This window comes from Onychomys torridus, chromosome 2, assembly GCF_903995425.1.
Source record: "Onychomys torridus chromosome 2, mOncTor1.1, whole genome shotgun sequence".
Classification (NCBI taxonomy): domain Eukaryota; kingdom Metazoa; phylum Chordata; class Mammalia; order Rodentia; family Cricetidae; genus Onychomys; species Onychomys torridus.
Window position 1 is genome coordinate 80,844,141 of NC_050444.1, and position 20,757 is coordinate 80,864,897.

Sequence of the window (20,757 nt, forward strand, 5' to 3'; positions counted from 1 at the left end):
AAGCTCGCCTGAACAGTTAGTTGGTCTGGGAACGGGTGTTTTGGTCTTCTTCCTCCCCTGTATGCTTACTTGCAGATTCCGTTTTTTTCCAAAATAGATACACATGACTTTTAAAAAAAACCAATTTAAAAAAGAAAAACCCCAAATAATCAGAAAATTTGAGTGCAAACACACTACTTGGAAAATGGGTCTTCTCAATGGGTCTCAATCTGTTGTAACTTAAAACTTACTCATCCTAGTAGCCCGAAGTCACAGTACTTGGGGCTTGTTATCATTGACAACAATCAGTCACTGCAGTTCCACAAAACAGTAACCAGGGGTGGGATGGCTCAGGAGGTGAAGGCACTTGCTGCCAAGTCTGGTGACCTCAGTTCAATTTCCAGGACCCACATGGTGGAAGGAGGGATCCCATTGCTGCTGGTTTCCTCTGGTTTACGAGTGCACTGTGGTGCATGCACTTCCATGTATTTACACACACACACACACACACACACACACACACACACACACACACACACACACACTGTGGTAGTTTGAATGTAACTGGCCCCCACAATCTCAGGGAGTGGCGCCATTAGGAGGTGTGGCTTCGCTGGAGTGGGTGTGGCCTTGTTAGAGGAAGTGTGTTACCGTAGGAGCAGGCTGTGAGGTTTCTTATGCTCAGAATACTGCCCAGTGTGTTCGTTGACTTCCTATAGCCTGCAAGATGTAGAACTCTCAGCTCCAGTACCACATCTGCCTGCATGCTGCCATGCTCGCCATGATGATGGACTGAGCCTCTGAAATTGTGAGCCCCCTCAATTAAATGTTTTCTTTATAAGACTTGCCGTGGTCATGGTGTCTCTTCACAACAATAAAATCCCCAATTAAGACACATACACACACACACACACACACACACACACACACACACACACTGAATAAACATGATTTAAAAAATGTGCTGCCAGGCAGTGGTGGCATATGCGTTTAATTCCACTTGGGAGAAGGTAGAAGCAGGCAGATTTCTGAGTTTGAGGCCAGCCTGTTCTACAAAGCTAGTTCTAGGACATCCAGGGTTACACAGAGTTGTCTCAAAAAACAAAAACAACAACAAAAAAAATTTTAATGTCATAATAAGCATATGCCTTTAATCCCAGCACTTGGGAGGCATAGCCACGAAGATCTCTGTGAGTTTGAGGCCAGCCTGGTCTACAGAGCGAGATCCAAGACAGGCACCAAAACTACACAGAGAAACCCTGTCTCAAAAAAAAAAAAAAAAAAAAAAAAGGTGTCATAATAGTCCTTCACACCACAACCCCGACTGTTACCAGTGTTCAGCAGCTGTGTGCCCAACACTGTTCATGCATTTTTGATTCATTATAGTCTTTTGTTTTGAGACAGTGTCTCACTCTGTAGCTCTGGCTGGCCTGGAACTTGCTATGTAAATCATGCTCCTTCTAACTTACAGAAATCAGCCACGGTCTGCCTCCGGAATGCTGGGACGAAAGGTGTGTGCCACCACTTACAGCTTGTATTTTGATTTGGTGTGTCTTTGAGATAGGGTCTTACGTAGTCCATGCTGGCCTTGAACTTCGTATGTTCGAAGATGACCTTGAACTCCTGATCTTCTTCCCACCTCCATCTCTCAAGTAATAGGATTACAGATTTCTGCCACCCCACCTGACTCATTTCCTGTGCTCTCATTTATCTACTCCTCAACCCAAACAGGTGAGAGAGATTCTCAATCCCCTTTAACAATCATGACCACTGAGGGGCTGAGAGGCTTCAAAACATCTGCCTAAAGCTGCCTCTCAAACTGGCTGTTAAACAAAGCACTCAGCAAAAACTCGCCACTTCGTAAGTGCTCACTAAAGTTCCCTTCAGCCACTAGAATATTGGTTGTTCGGTGTTTGTTTGAAAAACTCAGGCACAGCACAACTTAACTGTACAAAGGGCCAAAGCCTGCAAACGCGGGCTGGACGAGTGTGGCGCGGGTTAGCGCGCGGGCGCAGCCTGGGGGCGGGGCCAGAGAAGGCGGGGCCTGGGAGGGCGTGGGCAGAAGAAGCCACGCCCCCGGCACCTGCGACAGGTGGAGCGCGCGGCGCCGGGCACTCGGCCATGTCCGCGGACGCCTCGGGGCCGGAGTCCGGGCCGGGGCTGGGGCTGGGGCGGAAACCCCGGCTGGGGTCCGAGCCGGGCCAGTTGTGCCCCGAGCACGGAGAGCCTCTGAGCTGGTTCTGCCTCTCCGAGAGACGGCCGGTGTGCGCCGCCTGCGCCGGGTTGGGCGGCCGCTGTCACGGGCACCGCATCCGCCGGGCGGAGGAGCACGCCGAGGAGCTGCGAGTGAGCGGGCATGGGGCCGGGAACTGGGGTGGCTCTCTCTCTGAGCCGGGGAACTGGGAGGGACCAGGAAGCCGGGGGTGGGCAGGGGCTGCTTTCTCTGTGGCTTCCCTTTCAGAACTAGGTGGTTAAAGGTGTGACCTCTGGTTTAAACCCGATCGGAGTTCGAATCCTACCCCTCCCCGTGAGTCACGGAACCTAGTTGTGTTTCACCAATAGTTTCGGGACATTCATAATACCACGTGTTTGTTATAGCCGCCTTCGGAAAAGCTCAGTTCCCCCCTCACCCCTTGACTCAGAGTCTCCTCCCCTCCCCTCGGGTTTCCTGGTGAGGGATCTAGTTCCCTGGCCTTGACTGTACTTGAAGTTGATGGGCCTCCTCTTCTGGTTCAGTGTGGCTCTGGGCTGGTCATCTCCCTGTTACACCCCACCCCCAGCCCCACCCTCTTCCCTGAGCTGCTGAGATTGGAGGCCAAGTCACCTTGGTGCTGCAGTATTCCTTTCATCCTAGCTGTGGCCCTGGGGAACTCCCTGCAATTTGATTAAACGGTTTAATTCTCCCAACCCCACCTTGGCGTTGAGCCCTGCTGTGCGCTGAGAGCTGTCACTAGGGACATCACCTACTCAAACCAGATTGTAATAAACATACCTTATTGGAAACCGGGGCCAGCAGGGTTCAGTGACTCAGTGACGATGAAACTAAACTTGAGGAAAGTTGATATAATCAGCTTGCATCATGGGTAAGGACTTTACAAATTTCTAAGGACTTAGGTATTTATCATCTCACTCCACTTCTGAATGCTTCTGAAGCATGGTTTCTAACTCAGGGTTTTCAGATGAAGAAAAGGAGGCCCACAGCAAGATGGCAACTCCTCCCAGACTCCTAGTGTTCAGGGCTTAGAAGGGGAGATTCATTGACTGGGCAAGAGGAAACCACTGCTTGACCTCAGTAGTTAAGAAGAGGAAATGACCTCATGGAAAACCTTGAAAAGTAGCCATCATGCCTATCGGAGCGGTGGGAGGGGTGAAGGCTGGGGCAGGATGACAGGCTTGGTACCATGCCCCAGGTGCCTTCTCTGGGCCACCCTTACACACATGCTTGGCCTTGGCTTAAGGGAAGTGAGTCTTGTCTCTTTCCTTCTACTTTAGATACTGTGTTTTGTTTGTTTGCTTTTCTTTTTTGGTGCTGGGTTTAACCAGAGCCTCTTGCATATTAGACTGAACCACTGAGCTACATCCTTAGTCCTAGAGTACACAATGCTTTCAGTACACTCCTCCTTCCTCCCTCCAGCCTGCAGAGAAATCATTACTGACCTGGGCAAAATACTACCAGTTCAACCACTCTTAGCGAATGGATTCATGCCTCCAAGCTAGTTAGAAGGTAGGCTCAAGTTAGGAACCAGCCTAGGTGTCCATTATTGGATGAATGGATAAGAAAAATGTGAATATATTCACATACATACACACACTAGAGTATTATTCCATAATGGAGAATAAAATTATGTGTAAAGGTGGGAGAAGTGGAGGTCACCATGTTAAGAGAAACAAAGTAGTAAACATACCTTATTGGAAATCAGGTTTATCACCTGATTCAGAAAGACAACTGTCCTGTGTTTTGTCTCATACATGGAACCTAGACACAAGCCATAAAAAGACAACATGAGCTGGGTGTGGTGGCACACTCCTGTGAGGCAACGAGATGGCGAGTTTGTGTGGTAGCTTTAGTCTGAGCATTTGGGAGGTAGAGGCAGGAAGATGTCTGTGAGTTCATGGCCAACATGGCCTACAAAGTGAGTTCTAGGACAGCCAGAGCTATGCAGAGAAATCCTGTCTAGCAAATAAAAAGAAAAAAAAGGTGGCTGCAGAGATGGCTCTGGGGTTATGAGCACTGGCTTCTACCAGAGGACTTGGGTTCAATTCCCAACACCCACATGACAGCTCAAAACTAGCTCCAGCTACAAGGGTTCTGACACCTTCACACAGACACACATGCAGGCAAAACACCAGTGCACATGAGATAATAATCATAATAGCTACATAAATAGATGATAAATAAAGAGACATGAAACTTGGAAGGAGAGCAGTAAAGAAGAGAGGAGCAGGGTGGGGGATGGCGGATAATGAAGGGTAAATGTGATAGAAGAGTCTCAGTGCAGTGTTCTTTATAACTAGTGTACACGTATAAAACTTTTGTTGTTGTTGTTGTTGTTGTTTTAAAGAAAAAAGGACAAAAGCTAAGCCCAGTTCTCTTAGTCCCCGGGCACATGATGACCACAGTACTACAACTCACCCTTATGCTGGGGGGGAGGGTTGGGAGTCTCTTGGAAGAGGCAGCCGAATTGCCTTGTGGCGCGGCCTGGCACGAGGGCCAGTGCTTAGGGGAGTAATGAGGGGCTGACTGCTGCTCGCAAGCGCTCCAGCTCTTACCTGGTGGGAAGGTCCAGGTCTAACCATGTCTCCTATCGTGAGCCAGTTAACCTTCTGCCTCAGCTTCCTTGTTTCTAAACCTTTTCCTGTTCCTTGATGGTTGATAGTTGTGAGTTTGGGAACAGAGAACTAACGACTCACTTGTGGTCAAGGCAATGAGTGTTCATCATCAATAAGTATTTATTTAAGGCCCTTTATATGCAGGAACTTCCTTCTAGATGGGAGGTCAGAGGTCAGAGTGTGGTACTTATGCTCCAGTAGTAGGGAGACAGAAAAACACACAAAAGTAAACACACATTATGTAGTCAGGAGTTGTAAGTAAGAGAAAAAAAAAGCAGGACAAAGGTCGTGGTAAGTCAGGGCGGGCTTCTCTGAGGAGGCGGCATATGGGTAGATCAAGGGAACAAGACAATCAGGAGAGGCTGAGGCTGAAGGAGGGACAACCAGCCCAAAGGCCCCTAGACAGACTGGGGGAATCTGATGTTTTTAAGGAGCAGAAAGAAGGTTAGTGTGACGTAGAAGGTGGCGTAGGAGACAAAGTTATGCCAGGTAGGACCTGTGGACTCCAATAAGAACCCTATCTCACTGTGACTGTAAGGAAAACCTTTGGGAGGTTTTGAGTCGGACACAGCCTGCACTGGCTCCCTTAGGAGAAGTGGCTGTGGTGATGGGGAGGCTTGAAGATTGACAAAGGAAACCCAACGTGGGGTTCTGACGGGTTCCTCTGAGGTCATGACCATCTGGATAGAATATCAGAAGTGAAAGCAGCCAGTGGCAAGAGGAGGGGAGGAGAGGGGGTGGGGGCAAACCCATCAAGACCCAAGTGTCTTGATGGCCCCAAATGAGTAACTGGAATGGGGAGCCCAGCACTAGTGAGCTGGAAGGAAAGACGTCCTAGGCATATGTGGGCTCCTTGACATATTATTGGTTTTGATGATAATCTCTGGGTTCGGACCATGGGAGTGGACAACGAAGGGTAGAGTCAAAGGGAAAAGTCACTTGGATGAGTGAGCGGCCCATCTGCACAAATACGGACACCCCAATGTCATCTGTGTTGCAGAACAAGATTGTGGACCAGTGTGAGAGGCTACAGTTACAGAGCGCTGGCATCTCCAAGTATGTGGCAGAGGTCCTGCAAGGGAAGAACCAGAAAGCTGTGGTAATTCTTTCCATTTCCTCTCGACACTGTGCCTCCCCCTAGGATAAGACTCTAGCCCAGGTCTAGCACAGTCTAAAATCCCATTCCAAACTTACAGCCTCATTGTGCTGCTGGATGAGCTGGCTGACTGCTTCTTCAGTACACAGGCTACAGACTAGAAAGCAGAATTCTTGGTGACTTTGGGATAGAAAGTCAAAAAGACTAGTACCTTTTTTTTCACAAAATTTTAGATTTATTTATTTTATGTGTATGATTGCTTTGCTTACATGTATGTATGTGCACCACTTCGGAAGGGGACATTGGATCCCTTGGAGTTACAGATGGCTGTGAGCCACCAGGTGGGTGTTGGGAACTGAACCCAGATCCTCTGCAAGAGGAACAAGTGCTCTTAGTAGCTGAGCTATCTCTCCAGCCCCAGGCCTTTAACTGTGGAATTATTTCATGCTCATCTCCAGAATTGTGAAATTCTGTAGGCACTTTTACATGGGTTATTTCTCTTCTTCCTCCTCTTTCCTCCTCCTCCCCCATCCCTCCTCCTGCTCCTCCCCTCCACCCCTCCTCCTCCTCCTCCTCTTGGCAGTGTGAAGCATTGCTAGGCCATTGCTAGATCTCCAGTCCTTTTGAGAGATTTTTTGTTTTGTTTTGTTTATTGAAACAGTGTTTTGTGTAGCCTAGCCTGGCCTCAAATTTGCTATATAGCCAAGACTGACCATGAACTACTGATTCTCCTACCTCCATCTCCAGAGTGCTGAGATTACAGGCAAGCCAGGAAGTTTTCAAGTACTGTGTCATTTTTTCTGCAGTAGGTGCAGTAAACATCACGATTTGAAGATGGGGAGATAAGTCTGACAGGAGTTAGTTGACTTGCCCAAGACCCTACTGCCTCATTGCAGAGTCTGTTCTATGTCCTGGATCCTCTGCCTCCCAGGCCACTGCTGCTCCAGCCACATCACACTGCTGACTCTTTATTCAACACCTGTTGTGTCTTCACACTTAAGTACGGCCTTCAGGGCGGGGCTTGTGAATCTCTTTTTGCAAACCCCCACCCCCCCATGTACGAATAGCATACAGAATAAGTTTGACACTGCCTTAGCCAAGTTTCTTTTTAATTGCATAAACTGAACTGGCATGAACAAATGAGGAACTTCATCTCCACACATGCACCACTGTGTGTGCAGGCGTACACACATACAATACACAATAACGATAAAGAAAAGTTTGAGGAAAAGATGGTTTCTATTTGCTCAGAAACCTAAGAAGTGGAGTAATGAGGCATACATCTTGAGGATGAATGTGTAGATAGGTTAGCAAGTGCAAAAGCCCTGGGCAGAAGGCTGCCTGACCTGCCCAGTAGAGTCCTTCGAGGCCGAAGCAGTGTGAACAGGTGAGTTGGCAAGAAGGAGTAAATCAGAGAAACAACAGGTTCAGGAAGAGACTGGGTCAGGGAGCAAAGGGTTCAGGGAGAAGCTGGATCCCGCCCTCTTGGTCACAGAGGGGTTCACCTTCATTGCCGATATAAAGAGAAGCCACGGAGGTTTTTGTTTTAGTAAGGTAAAAGACTTAACTTTAGGGGCTAGAGGGGTGACTCAGTGGTTAAGAACACTTCTTGCTCTTCCAGATAACCTGAATTTGTTTGCTAGTACCTACTTTGGGCAGCTCACAACCACACTGAACCTCATCTCCTGGAGAGCCAACATGCATGTGGTACACACACACACACACACACACACACACACACACACACACACACAGTCACTCACTCTGGGGACGGGGGTTGCAGACAGATTGAGATTTCAGTTTAAAAAGAAACCCCCTGTAGTAGGAAGTGACCAAAAATAAAGGCCAGAAGACCAAGTGGGAAGCAGTTATAATAATACAAGGGAAGTCAGTGGGGTTCAGACCCAAGTGAGTTTCCTTGATCGTCACTAAGCTGTTCTCTCCTCCACACTGGGCAGATCGTGGGTCTCGGTTTCTTCTATAAAAGAGGGTGACTACTTCCTGTATTATACAAAGCAGGTCTTCAGGGACAGGGCCCAGGGAAGCCACTGGCTGTTCTTGGCCCCTGGACCTGAAGAAGACAGCTCTATTCCCACATATCTGGCAAGAGGTCAAGTGCAGGTGCTTTATGCAGCAAATGGAGGATTGGTTACCAGGCAGCATCTGGCATAGACCGACGGTCGGGAGAATGGGCTTCTAGTCCGCCTCTGCCACTGGTTCACAGTGTCCAAGCTAGCAAGAGATTTTCCTTAAGACATCAGAAGTTTCCCACTCAGTCACCAAGTCTATGTTTGGAAGTACCTACTGCATGCCAGACCCTGACCACTAGGAGTTAGAAGATGATGCTCATTAACATCCTTAGCTGAGCCAGGGATGGTGGCATAGGCCTTTAATCCCAGCACTTGTGAGGCAGAAGCAGAAGGATCTCTGTAAGTTTGAGGCCAGCCTGGTCTACAGAGAAGTTCCAGGACAGCCAGGGTGGTTACACAGAGAAACCCTGTCTCAAAACAAACAAAAAAACCCAAACATACAAAAAAGAAACATTTGTAGCTGAGAATTTTTTCAAAGGCCCTCTATGGCACATAAAAACCCTGTGTTGGAACCCTTTGGAATGAACAAACCTTAGGAGGAGATAAGATTTTGGCCCTGAGGGCCAGGTGAAATTTTAGCTGGAGCCTGGTTCGTGTTGGTCGGTTGATGAGAATAACTTTTTAAGGCTGTTCTGCCCTGTGATTACTATGATTCTCTTACTTTTGTCCCATGACCATCGTGTTTCCAATTCTAGTTCATCTCTAGGCCCCGCCTACTTTTTTGTATTGTGGCCGTTACCTTCTGAGACACGGCCTGGATATTTGGATCTCAAGTTTCTCTTAAACCACACTTTGGAATTCTGAATGCTAGGGTGTCAAAGTAAATGGCTGGGGCACCTTTATTCTCCTTACTCTGCCCATGGCAGACATTGTCAATCAATGTTGGCATTGTTTCTCCTAAGTAGGTACGTTCTCTCCTGCTTGTGACTGGGACTTTGCCGGGATCTGACTCCTCATTTTATCCCTTGCCAGAGCATGGCTAGTGCAGCGAGGGAACTGGTGATCCAGAGGTTGAGTCTGGTGAGGAGCCTGTGTGAGAGCGAGGAACAGCGATTACTGGAGCAGGTGCATGGTGAAGAGGAGCGGGCCCACCAGAGTATCCTGACTCAGCAGGCACACTGGGCCGAGGCACTAAAGAAGCTGGACACCCTGCGTACCAGTCTGGTGGGCATGCTTACCCATCTGGATGACCTCCAGCTAATTGTAAGTCGGGAGAGGGTGAGGACATGGGAGGTTGGCCAGGTTCCCCCAGATGTGAAGACCCGGAGAATGCCAAAAAGATGGCCTTGGGACAGGGATGAGCACCAGTGATTTCTGCCAGACTGTGAAGCTGCTTCTATCCAGGCCCATCCATACGCTTTCTTAGCAAAGAACCCAGCTAAATGAGCTTGGCCAAAAGCCCCGACCTCTGACCCCTGATAGCCCTTGGCATTTATCAGATTCCACATCTCCACTATCCCCAAGAGGTGTCTGATCATCCTGGCCTGTCTTGAGCAAGAGTCCTGTTAGGTAGGTTTAACTAGCATCCCCGTTCCCCTCAGTGTTTCCTCTTAGCCAGCTGTTCTCAACCCCTTTGAGGGTTGAGTGACCCTTTCACAGGGGTCATCCAAGACCATCAGAAATTACAGACATTTACATTATGATTCATAACAGTAGGAAAATTACAGTTATAACATAGCATTGGAAATAATCCTATGGTTGGGGGTCACCACAATACAAGGAACTGTATTAAAGGGTCTCAGCCTTAGGAAGGGTGAGAACCACCGCTCTTAGTGATTTTCCACCCAATGTTCCCATCCTGCTCCATGGCCATCAATTCCCATGCTGTATTCAAAGTTGAACTCAATCTCTGTCTCACCCACTGCAAGATCCCCTGGCAATGAGTGGTCCCTATCGCTGTCTTCTTTACTATGTTTCATATCATTGACTCATTCCATTTTTAACATGAGACAGGGAATCAAATTAGGAGTGTTTTGGCACCTGATCACAATATACTTTCAACGGCAAGCAAATGCTTATTGAGTGCCTAAGGGTTGTGTAATGGGAGTTATAGGGCACAGCTGCAGTTACTCCCAGCCCTACCCAAGAGCTGACATAAACTGACAAGTACGGTGTGTCACAGTAGTAGAGGAGTCCTTTGGAGGTCAGAGCACCCCCACAGCAGTTGGAATGGATCATAGACAGCTTCCTGGACTTGGGTAATAAGAAAAGTACCCAGGTAGGGAATTGGGGAGGTGGAGGGAGTGCAGAAGTACACAGGGAGAAGGCAGTGCTTGGCGCAGACAAGGACATCAGTATAAACAACACGTTCTCGGTTTTTCTTTTTTTTAATTTTTTTTAAAGATTTATTTATTTATTATGTATACAGAAGAGGGTGCCAGATCTCATTACAGATGGTTGTGAGCCACCATGTGGTTGCTGGGAATTGAACTCAGGACCTCTGGAAGAGCAGTCGGTGCTCTTAACCTCTGAACCATCTCTCCAGCCCCACATTCTCAGTTTTACCAGACATAACCACAATATTCAGTGTGCTGCTTTTCAAAGTACTTTATAGATATGCAGATGCCTCCAGTTTTGAGGGACAGTAAGACACCTGAGTAAAACTACTAAGCAGAGGGAGAATGAAGAACAGGCCAGCCCTCTGCCTTCCAAGTAGGGCGCTCATGGAGACACAGACATACCCTAGATTGTGCATTCATTCAGGACCAGCTTCCAGGCAAGGGCACATTCTGTCCCAGCCACTGGGACAGTCAAATAAAAGACGAGCAGGTAGTCTCCAAGGCAAGTGGCAGTGGGGAGCTTGGTCTCTGGAGGATGGTCCTGAAGTGGAGTTGAGGGAAGCCCGGGACAGCACAGGGTAGGGGGCAATGGCTGATTCATTGTTTGCATGTTGGGAGGGTAGAGGAGCATGGGGGAGAACAGCCTAGAAAGCTTTATGCTTGGTCTTTGCTGTCAAGTCTGCATCCCCACAGTTGTATGCAGTGAAATGTGTTCAGATCGAGTCCACTTGGCTGGGTTTCTGCTGCCAGCCTGACTCTGTTCTCTTCTCTTGCAGCAGAAGGAGCGGGAGTTTTTTGAGAGGTGAGTGTGACCCTGTCATTTTCTCAGGCAGTCACTGAGACCCCAGTTCTTCTCCCCAGGCCATTGCATTCCAGGCATGCAGCTGAGCAGCTTCCTAGAGCCTGGCTCCAAGGTCCGAGGTCAACCTGCTGCCTTCCCACCCCACCATGTCTTCTTTACATCCATATGGAAAGGCAGTGAAGCAAATACTTATTAGCCAGGGCCTTGCCCTGGGCTTTCCTAAACTTTATCCTACTTCAACTGTGGCTGCCTTGGATAAGAATGCCGAGGTCCAGAAAGGGCAGTGAGCTTGCTGAGACTCAGAACTGGGGCCTGGATTCACCGGCTACCTGTTTCCTTGATGTCTCCTCTACCTTTCTTCCTGCAGCAAAAGAATCTTTAAGACTTAAGTCTGCGTTACCACTCAAATTTCCATCTTAATTGCTCAATAGTTAAGAATTTCAACAGGTCCGTCCTGGATGTAACAGGTTGAGAGGCCAGGGCCTGAGAAAATGGCCAGGTGGATAGAAGTTGCCAGGCGAGGTGGTTAGCCCACCGCACTAGGGTTGTTGCTTGGTGGTACAGTGCTTGTGCCTGGTTTGTACAAGGTCCTAGGTTCAATTCCCAGCCCTCTAAGAAGAAAAGGGAATTAAAATGAAGAGCGAATCTTCACCAACCCTTCCCAATCTCATTTCCCCAGAGATGTGGTGGGTTTTAAAGAGGCGGATTTTAAAAAATTTACTGTGTGTGTGTGTGTGTGTGTGTGTGTGTGTGTGTGTGTGTTTCTTTTTTGTCTTCTTTTCGAAATATATATTTTTAAACAAACAAACACAGATAGGATCATTTTATACCTGTTCTATTCATTAGCTGCTTTGGAAAAAAGTTCACATCAATACATATAGATTTTCTCTCTCTCTCTCTCTCTCTCTCTCTCTCTCTCTCTGATAAAAATAAATTCTAAGATTTATTCGTTTTATTTTATATGAATGTTTTGCTCTCTGTGCACCACATGTGTGCTTGGTGTCTATAAAGGTCAGAAGATGGCATCAGATCCCCTGGAACTAGAGTTATGGAGGGTTGTGAACCACCATGTAGGGGCTTGGAATCAAATCTGGGTCCTCTGCAAGAACAACAGTGTTCTCTTTCTTTCTTTCTTTCTTTCTTTCTTTCTTTCTTTCTTTCTTTCTTTCTTTCCTTCCTTCCTTCCTTCTTTCTTTCTTTCTTTCTTTTGTTTTTTGTTTTGTTTGTTTGTTTGTTTTTTCAAGATAGGTTTCTCTGTGTATTTTTGGCTGTCCTGGAACTCACTCTAGACCAGGCTAGCTTTGAACTCACAGAGATCCATCTGCCTCTGCCTCAGTGCTAAGATTAAAGGCATGTGCTGCCACCATCTGGCATCAAAGATATTTTCCCATATAACTCCAGCATAAAATTTAGGAAATTCATCATTGATACAACACTATTCTCTAATACATGGTCCATATAGTCCATATTCAAAGGTTGCCAGTTGTGCCAAGAACATTCTTAACAATGGGGATTTTTGTTTTGTTTTCTCCGGATTCATCTGATTTTCTTCAATCTAAAACTGTTCTTCAGTCTTTAAGGTTCAGGCCCCTTTTATAGACTTATCACTCCATGAGATATAATATTCCCACAGGAGTAGATTCAGATTATCCATTCCTGGGGAGGGAGGAACACCTCGTAAATGTCAAGTTCTCAACCCATCATAGAAATGGGCTGTGATGTCACTGCCCTGTTATCAGGGCTATTAAGTTTGAGCACTTGAAGTGGTAGGTATTTCAGGTGTCATCAACCAGGTTCTTCATTTTAAGGATGTGTTTTCTCTTTCATGATTAATGAGCAAACTATGAGAGGCACGTTCTGTGTATGTTTCCTGTTAGCTTACAGACTTTTACCCTAAGAGTTTTGCACCCGTTGTTAATTTCTGCCTGAGTTATTCATTTATTTGCTTATTTATTTCCTATCTTATTTGGAATCAGTGCTAGTCACAGATTCTGATTTTATCCGATGCACAGTAAAGCGCCACTGCCACTGTGGTGATTTGATACCCAGATTGCCCCACATTGACCAGTAGTAATTGGCTGTCTATTTGACAGGCCCCCATCTTCTTCCAGCACTTTCTTATTGTGGCACAAAAAGATGTCCCTGTGGGTGGGAGGGCTGGAGAGCTGGCTCAGCAGTTAGGAGACCTTATTCTTCTTGCAGAGGACCTGAGTTTGGTTCCCAGTACCCACAAGGTGACTCTCAACCCATAATCTGATGTCTTCTTCTGACCTCCTTGGGTACCAGACACATGCATAGTGCACATACATACATGTAAGCAAAGCACTCATATACCTAAAATAAATCTACAAAGTATTCTTTAAAACGCTATCCCTGGGGTAGGTTTTGCCTACCCCAGCCCTGGAACCAGCTGTTTCTCCAGGGGTCTTACATCCATTTTTAGTAGGATGATACAAAGCCAAGATGAGACATTAAGTGTTGTCACTACTACTGGCATGTCATTATACTGGACCTTTAATCAGAGCTTGGGCATATGTGTAACTTTATTATGCATGACTTTGTATCATAACTTCTAAATCCAGTTGAACACTACAGTGTTTTGCCTTTCCCAGCCCCCAACTCCATAATAGTATCTTACATTAAGAACCCTAGCTCCCAGGCTGGGCCTGGTGGCCCATGCCTTTAATCCCAGTGCTTAGGACACAGAGGGAGACAGATCTCTGGGAGTTCAAGGCCAGCCTGGTCCACATAGCCCAAGACAGCCAGGACTACACAGAGAGGCCCTCTCTTAAAAAAAAAAAAAAAAAAAAAAACCACCAGCAGTAGTAGTAGTAGTAGTAGTAATAATAATAATAATAATAATAGTAATAATAATAATAATAAAACAAATAAAAAAGAACTCTAGCTCCCAGCAAGGCCAATAGCTTTATTCATTTGCCCAGTCCTCCAGCACACACATTGCTGAATTGCTGAGTCCATACTTCTTCCACAGGGAGGGAGACCTACTGGTAGAGCTGACGGTCTGTGTGTAGTGCTTTGTGCTCTAACTGAGGACATTCTCGCTCATCTAATGAGAAATGCCTTTGTTGGCTCTGGTGTTTCCACTTCCCTGCTGGCTGGGCTCAGCTCTTGCCTAAGAGTGGCAACAAGTTCCCACTGCATAGGTGGAATGCTCTGATTCCAGGTAGACTTCGCTGTATTCAAGTCCCCCTGTACCTTGGGGCCAGGATTTCTGTGTTCTGTACCATGCAGTAGCTGCACTGGGAGGCTCTCTGTTGACTCCAGCCCATGGGTGGTCTCTGCTCTGTCCTGGAATGGCAGCTTAGTTGCTGACACTGGTTCCTCCTTGTCTCCACCTGTGAGCTGGGGCTTCTCCACAGAGAGCTGCCATGCTTTGAGAGCACAGGCTCTCTCTTGTTCTGACCACAAAGAACCTTTGTCACCGGGGCCTAGGGTCAGCATTTGTACTTCCCCGTTTCCAAGGCTCTGCTCACCTCGTTCTCCCCAGGCCAGGCCAGCCTGTGACAGCCTCTCAGAGATCTTGCATGGGTCAGAGGAACACTGCCGAGTGGCCTCAAGACACCTTCAGAATTTGAGGTGGTAGGAAAGTTCCCAGTTCACGTTTTGTCCCTTTGAGATTTCATTTCAGGTCAAGGGGAAAAATGTGTTGAATAATGCCTGGGCTCCACCATGAATCTGTTCTGTTTTTTCCATGGAAGCAAGACTTGAGCCCAACTCCCGTTTTCTGCTCAATGTCTTCCGTAAAGCTCCGGTCTGGTGTCAGATGGGGAAACTACTACCCATTACCGCAAAGTTTAAGTGATCATGTATAAAAACAGTAAACACAGGCCAAACATCTCGATAAATGGCATCCTCCCCTAAGGCATTCCCTCCCCTAATTTTTTTCTTTGTTTTTAATATTTATCTATCTTACTTTTGTGTGTGTGTGTGTGTGCCTGTGTATATGGAAGTACACCATGCATGTGCAGGAGCCTGAAGATATCAGAAGAGGGCATTGGATCCCCTGCAGCTGGAGTTATAGAAGTTGTGAGCTGCTATGTGGGTGCTGGGAATGGAACCTGCGTCTTCTACAAGAGCAACAAGTCCTCATTACCTGCTGAACCGTCTCTCCAGCCCTAGCTGGGTTTTTACTCTGTGTGTGTGTGTGTGTGTGTGTGTGTGTGTGTGTGTGTGTGTGTGCACATGCGTGTTTTGTTTATATATATGTGTGTGCATGTTTGTGTGTGTAAATACCATTGTGCGTGTGGAGGTCAGGGAACAATCTCAGATGCTGGTTCTTGCCTTCCTTCCATCTTGTTTGAGACAGGCTCTCTTTGCTGTTACACCAGGCTAGCTGGCCTCTGAGCTTCCTGTCTCCCCCTCCCATTTCACACAGAAGCACAGGGATTGTAGGTGCGTGCTATCTCACCAAGTTCTCCCTGGGTTCTGGGGATTCAGCCTCCGGCCCTCAACTGCAAGTGCTTTATTTAGTATTGCGTCACTTCCCAGCTTCCAGGCATTCCGTCTTGATGACTGAATGTCCCAGCTCTGTGTGGTCCTCAGGTATTTGGGTTAAAGAGCTGAGGAGTAGTTGGGATCTTTGGACCAACCAGGGAAACATTTACTGTTGCAGCGGGGTTTGGAGGAGGTGAGATACTTTCTGGATAGTATAACAGAGAAATGTCCAGAGGCTCAGATCCTGTCCCATCTCTGCTGCCAGCTTACTGGAGGCACTCACGAGTCACTTACACTCCAGAGCACACAGCCTCTAGTCCCCACCCCTAAGATTTACTTAGTTTTTATCTTTGTTTGCATGCTTGTGTGTGTGTTGGTGAGTACACGTAGGTGCAAGTGTTCACAGAGGCTTTCTGGTCCCCCGGAACTGGGGTGACAGGTGGTTGTATTGGAGCTGGGAACCTCTGCTGGAGCGGTAGGCACTCTTAATTGCTGAGCTCTCTCCAGCCCCGCCCCCACTTTTAATACCAGTTGAGAATAGACTTCTCTAAACCGTCTGTCTGCTTTGCGGGGGATGAAGGCAGTGGGGGGTGGGGGGGTCAAGAGAAACTGCTTTCCCTTCTGGCTAATGCAGTCATGATGTCACCCTGCAAAGGAAGGATTTTACTTCTGTCTTCCTCCCCTCAGCCGTGTGGATCCAGGTGCATTTCAAGAACCTTCCTGAACCTGTCTTTTTTTCCCCCCTGCATAAGGGCCGAGGAAGCAGAAGGCATTTTGGATCCCCAGGAGTCGGACAAATTAAGCTTTAACGAGAAGTGTGCTTGGAGCCCATTACTGACTCAACTCTGGGCAACATCGGTTCTCGGGTCTCTCTCAGGTTAGGAGCCGCAAGAGTCCAGCACTGCCTGCCTGCCTGCCTGCCTGCCTGCCGTGTTTGTGTGTGTGTGTGTGTGTGTGAGAGAGAGAGAGAGAGAGAGAGAGAGAGAAAGGGAGGGAGGGAGGGAGGGAGAGAGATTGATTGATTGATTGATTGATTGATTGGGGGTGGGCGGGGTGGTTGCTGCTGCTGGGTCACACTGGACATTAGTGCATCTGGGAAGGTAGCTTTGAGAGCCAGTAATGTTAGCAGGCTGCTCAGTAGGGCCAAGGCTTTGGGTGTATGCATGGGGGCTGAGCAGTTGCCCAGATCCTCCCCATTTCTAGGTCCTTCCCATTTCTCTGTGGCTAGGCATAGGATCAATTATGTTCCTTTAAGTCCTGTCCTCTTTACATTTTGCCTTTCTGGGACAGCCCTTTATCATTAATTGGAAACCTCAGATTGCTTTTTAAAAATAGATTGGGGGCTGGAGAGATGGCTCAGAGGTTAAGAGCACTGACTGCTCTTCCAGAGGTCCTGAGTTCAATTCCCAGCAACCCCAAGGTGGCTCACAACCATCTGTAATGAGATCTGGTGCCCTCTTCTGTATACATAATAAGTAAATAAATCTTAAAAAAAAAAAAAAAAAAAGAGTTCTAGGACATCCACAGCTGTTACACAGAGAAATCCTGTCTTGAAAAACCAAAACTAAAATTAAAAATAGATTGATATCCACCTGGAGAGCATCTGGGGCCACATGAAGTTGCCAGGACTTGCTTCACCCATTCGTTTAACAAATGTCTGAGTGTGGTGATGCACACCCATAAGCCCAGCACTTGGGTGGCTGAGGCAGGAAGATTCTGAGTTCAAGACCAGTCATGCTACCTATCTCCCTATTTGAGACCCTGTCTCAAGACCAAGAGAACAACAAAACACTGACTGGTGTTGCATGTGGACCTGGCCCTGTGCTGCATACTGGGGTGTCAGAGGTGAAACTTACTGTCTCCCGGAATTCCCCTGGGTTGGATGGACGCTCATATGTCCAGTGGTGACAGGCTGAAGCTTTCTCAATTTTAACTCTTCCCCTGCAGATTATCCACACACACATATATAATTATTATTACATGTAATAGCTTGTACAGTTTAGTTTCTGGTATCAGATGGTGCCGGGTTTAGTTACTTCCAAGAACTGCTTATGTCGTGTTTCTTAGTTTCTGGGCTCGAGAAGCCACAGATAGGATCAGCTAAAAGCAGTATGACAGGGAAATACTAAAATACTGGGTCTTCATTTGACCTCCGCCAGCTTGACATGGGAACTTAGGCAACTCACTTTTCCTTTCTGGCCATTCTTTTATCAGAATTTGCACATGAAGATTTTAGACCAATAACTACTGCCCTCCTGGCCACAGTCACTCAGCACATGTTATATATGAAGTACTGAACACATACTATTTCATTTAGTCCCCGTGACTACCCTGTTACAAGTCCTATTTGGTTCCCATTTTAAAGATGAAGAAACAGACTAAATGGCTTGTCTGAGGTCTCAGTGGGTGGTAAGAAAGCCTTTGACTACACAGTAGGACCAGATTAGGGATGGAGTAGGGGTAGGACCCTGGACAACCCTGAGAATTCTTTCTGGCAGGCATGGAGGAGGTGCATATCAATGAAAGGACTGTTAGCCCCTTACTGCATTTGTCTGAAGATAGAAGGACCCTGACCTTCAGTGCCAAGAAGTCCAAGGCCTGCTCAGATGACCCAGAGCGCTTTGACCACTGGCCCAATGCCCTGGCTGCTACCACCTTCCAGGCTGGGCTCCATGCCTGGATAGTGAACGTTCAGCACAGTTGTGCTTATAAAGTGGGCGTGGCCTCGGCCCAGCTGCCCCGAAAGGGTTCCGGTAGTGACTGCCGCCTGGGCCACAATGCCTTCTCCTGGGTCTTCTCGCGCTACGATCAAGAGTTCCGTTTCTCACACAATGGACAGCATGAACCTCTGGCGCTGCTTCGGTGCCCGGCCCAGCTGGGCGTGCTGCTGGACCTCCAAGCAGGAGAGCTGGTCTTCTATGAGCCTGCCTCCGGGACGGTGCTCCACATCCACCGCACGTCCTTCCCTCGGCCACTGTTCCCCGTCTTTGCCGTGGCGGACCAGGTCATCTCCATCGTTCACTGACCATTGGCCACGGTGAGGCCAGATCCACGCCCCCATCACCCTTGCAGGTCAGGCCATGCTTCCAGCTAGTGTCCCAGGGATGTGTACGGTCTTCCCCATGGGCAACTTTTGGAGAGATGGAATCTGCTTCAGACTCGAACATAACCTTTCAATGTTGGTCATCTGTGAGGGATCTGCTTCTCTCTTGGCCTTGGTCTCCCAAACCCACCATGCTTGTGCCCTTCCGAGGGTCTCATTAATCTGTGTCTCTGGCATCCAGCATGGTGCCTGGTGCATGGCTAGTGTCCAGCAAGGTACAGTGAGGGAGCATATGGCTGAGCAGGCAGGTGACCCTTCATGGGGCAGTTTTTGGAGAAGCATGCAGTCCCTGAATGCTTCTGCGGAGAAGCCCATGGTGACGCTTCCCTAGCTTCTCAGTTCAGTATTTCTTGGTCTTTTTCATGACACAGCATGTGGAGAGAATATTTTTCTAGCACACAGAAGACAACCTGCCAAGCTGCTCTTGGCCAGAAAACTGGCCTGGAAGTGTCATGCCCTCTTCCCACACATTCTACCATGGCACCAATGTCCTCTCTCCAGGAAATGTGCTTGCAGCACAGTTGTGGGTATCTGTCCCAGGCCCTGAGGCTGAGCTCTAGAGTGGACCTGCCTGTGATAAGGGTGACCCCCCCTCACTGTGCTGATGAGCGCCCCACATCGTGACTCTTTCCTTAGGGTGGAGACCTTGGTGGAGAGCTTCAAGCCAGAAGAGCTGAGGGGAAAGGAGGGCTATCCTTAATGAATGAATGTGTTATTAAAGGTTTCTAAAGACTTAGCAATGTCTTTGCTGGTAACTGGCTTCATGCTGCATGGCAGCCTTGGGTACATGCTTAGAAATAAGTGTGTCATGGCTCCACCCAGCAGAAGGAGCCTGGAGATGCTGAACCAAGGGCAAGTCTCCTTGCCATTTCCTCCATTAAGGCGTTCCTCTGAGAACAATAGTGTTCTTGCCAGGACTGGGGATGAAGCTTGGTGGCAGAGCACTTGTCTAGCATGTTAAAAGCCCTGAGTTCAATCCCCAGCACAGCAAACAGTTTGAAACCAGTCGGGGTGGTCACAAAGTCCAGCTGGCAAATAATTACTGTTCTGCTTCAGTCCCTTATTGTGATGCAGGGATGTGGTCCCAGGGTGACTGGGAGAGAGATCTTTGGAGAACAGTGTGTGTTCCTATGGGTGGGTGTGCATGTATGTAAGTGCATGCATGTGAAGGCCAGAGGATAGCCTTAGCTGTCATCTCCACAAGTGCCATCTCCCCTTTGGAGACAGCCTCCCAGTGGCCTGGAGCTCATCCACTAGGGTCGACTGGCCAGTGAGCCTCACACAACTGTCTGTCTCCCCACTGCTGGGATTCCAAGCACACATCACATATCTGGCAAGTTTATGTGAGTTTTGGGGGTCAAATTGGGTTCATGCTTGCAGTGAGCAAGCACCTTACCAACTGAGCTATCTCCCTAGTCCTCTTGGGTTTTTAATTTATTGTGTGTGCATAACATGAGGGGGTACTCCCATGCCATGGTGTACATTTGGAAGTCATCAGAGGACAATTTCTGGAGTTGGTTCTTTCCTTCATCTCTATGGAGTCCCAGGTCAAACGTGAGTCATCATGAGGTTTTCTGTTGTTTTGAGACAGGGGTTCTTTGTGTAGTCCTGGTTGTCCTAGAACTAGCTCTATAGACAAGGCTGGCCTCAAACTCAGAGATCTACCTACCTCTGCCTCTGAGTGCTGAGATTAAAGGATGTATGCCACCACTGACTGGCTCATTTGTGGGTTTTTTTTTTTTTTTTTCTTCACTTTTAAATAGCCGAGCCTGGCCCTGAATTCACTATATAGCTTCCCCCTCTAGAATTCCAGGGTTATAGACATGTGCTACCATGCCCATATGTGACATACCTTGTTAGGTTTGCCTATTGGCTTATTCAAAACACTGATCAGATCAAATCCACAGGTCTACTATTGTCAACTAACATTTGTTGAAGATGATTTCTGAGACCCTTGTAGCTGGGACCACAGCTCATGACCTGTGTTCATGGCCCGACTCTTATGAATTACTACTGAGTCATCAGTTTCAAGGCAGACAGATCCAGAAAGGTCTGGTCAGTCTGAAGAGCTCTTCATTGCCATTGCCTGGACATGGGCTCTTTTAAACTTCTAGGTCAAAGCC

At 47.7% G+C, this 20,757-nt stretch overlaps 1 protein-coding gene across 1 annotated transcript; it reads left to right on the forward strand.

Annotated features, from left to right (window-relative positions):
- Positions 1–2,083: 2,083 nt before the first annotated feature.
- Positions 2,084–19,336, forward strand: Bspry (B-box and SPRY domain containing). The gene is made up of 6 exons (XM_036179894.1): positions 2,084–2,325; positions 5,810–5,908; positions 8,968–9,198; positions 11,051–11,076; positions 16,284–16,408; positions 18,030–19,336. The coding sequence occupies exons 1-6, from the start codon at positions 2,101–2,103 to the stop codon at positions 18,554–18,556; spliced, it is 1,233 nt and encodes a 410-aa protein (XP_036035787.1). The 5' UTR covers positions 2,084–2,100; the 3' UTR covers positions 18,557–19,336.
- The last annotated feature ends 1,421 nt before the right edge of the window (positions 19,337–20,757 follow it).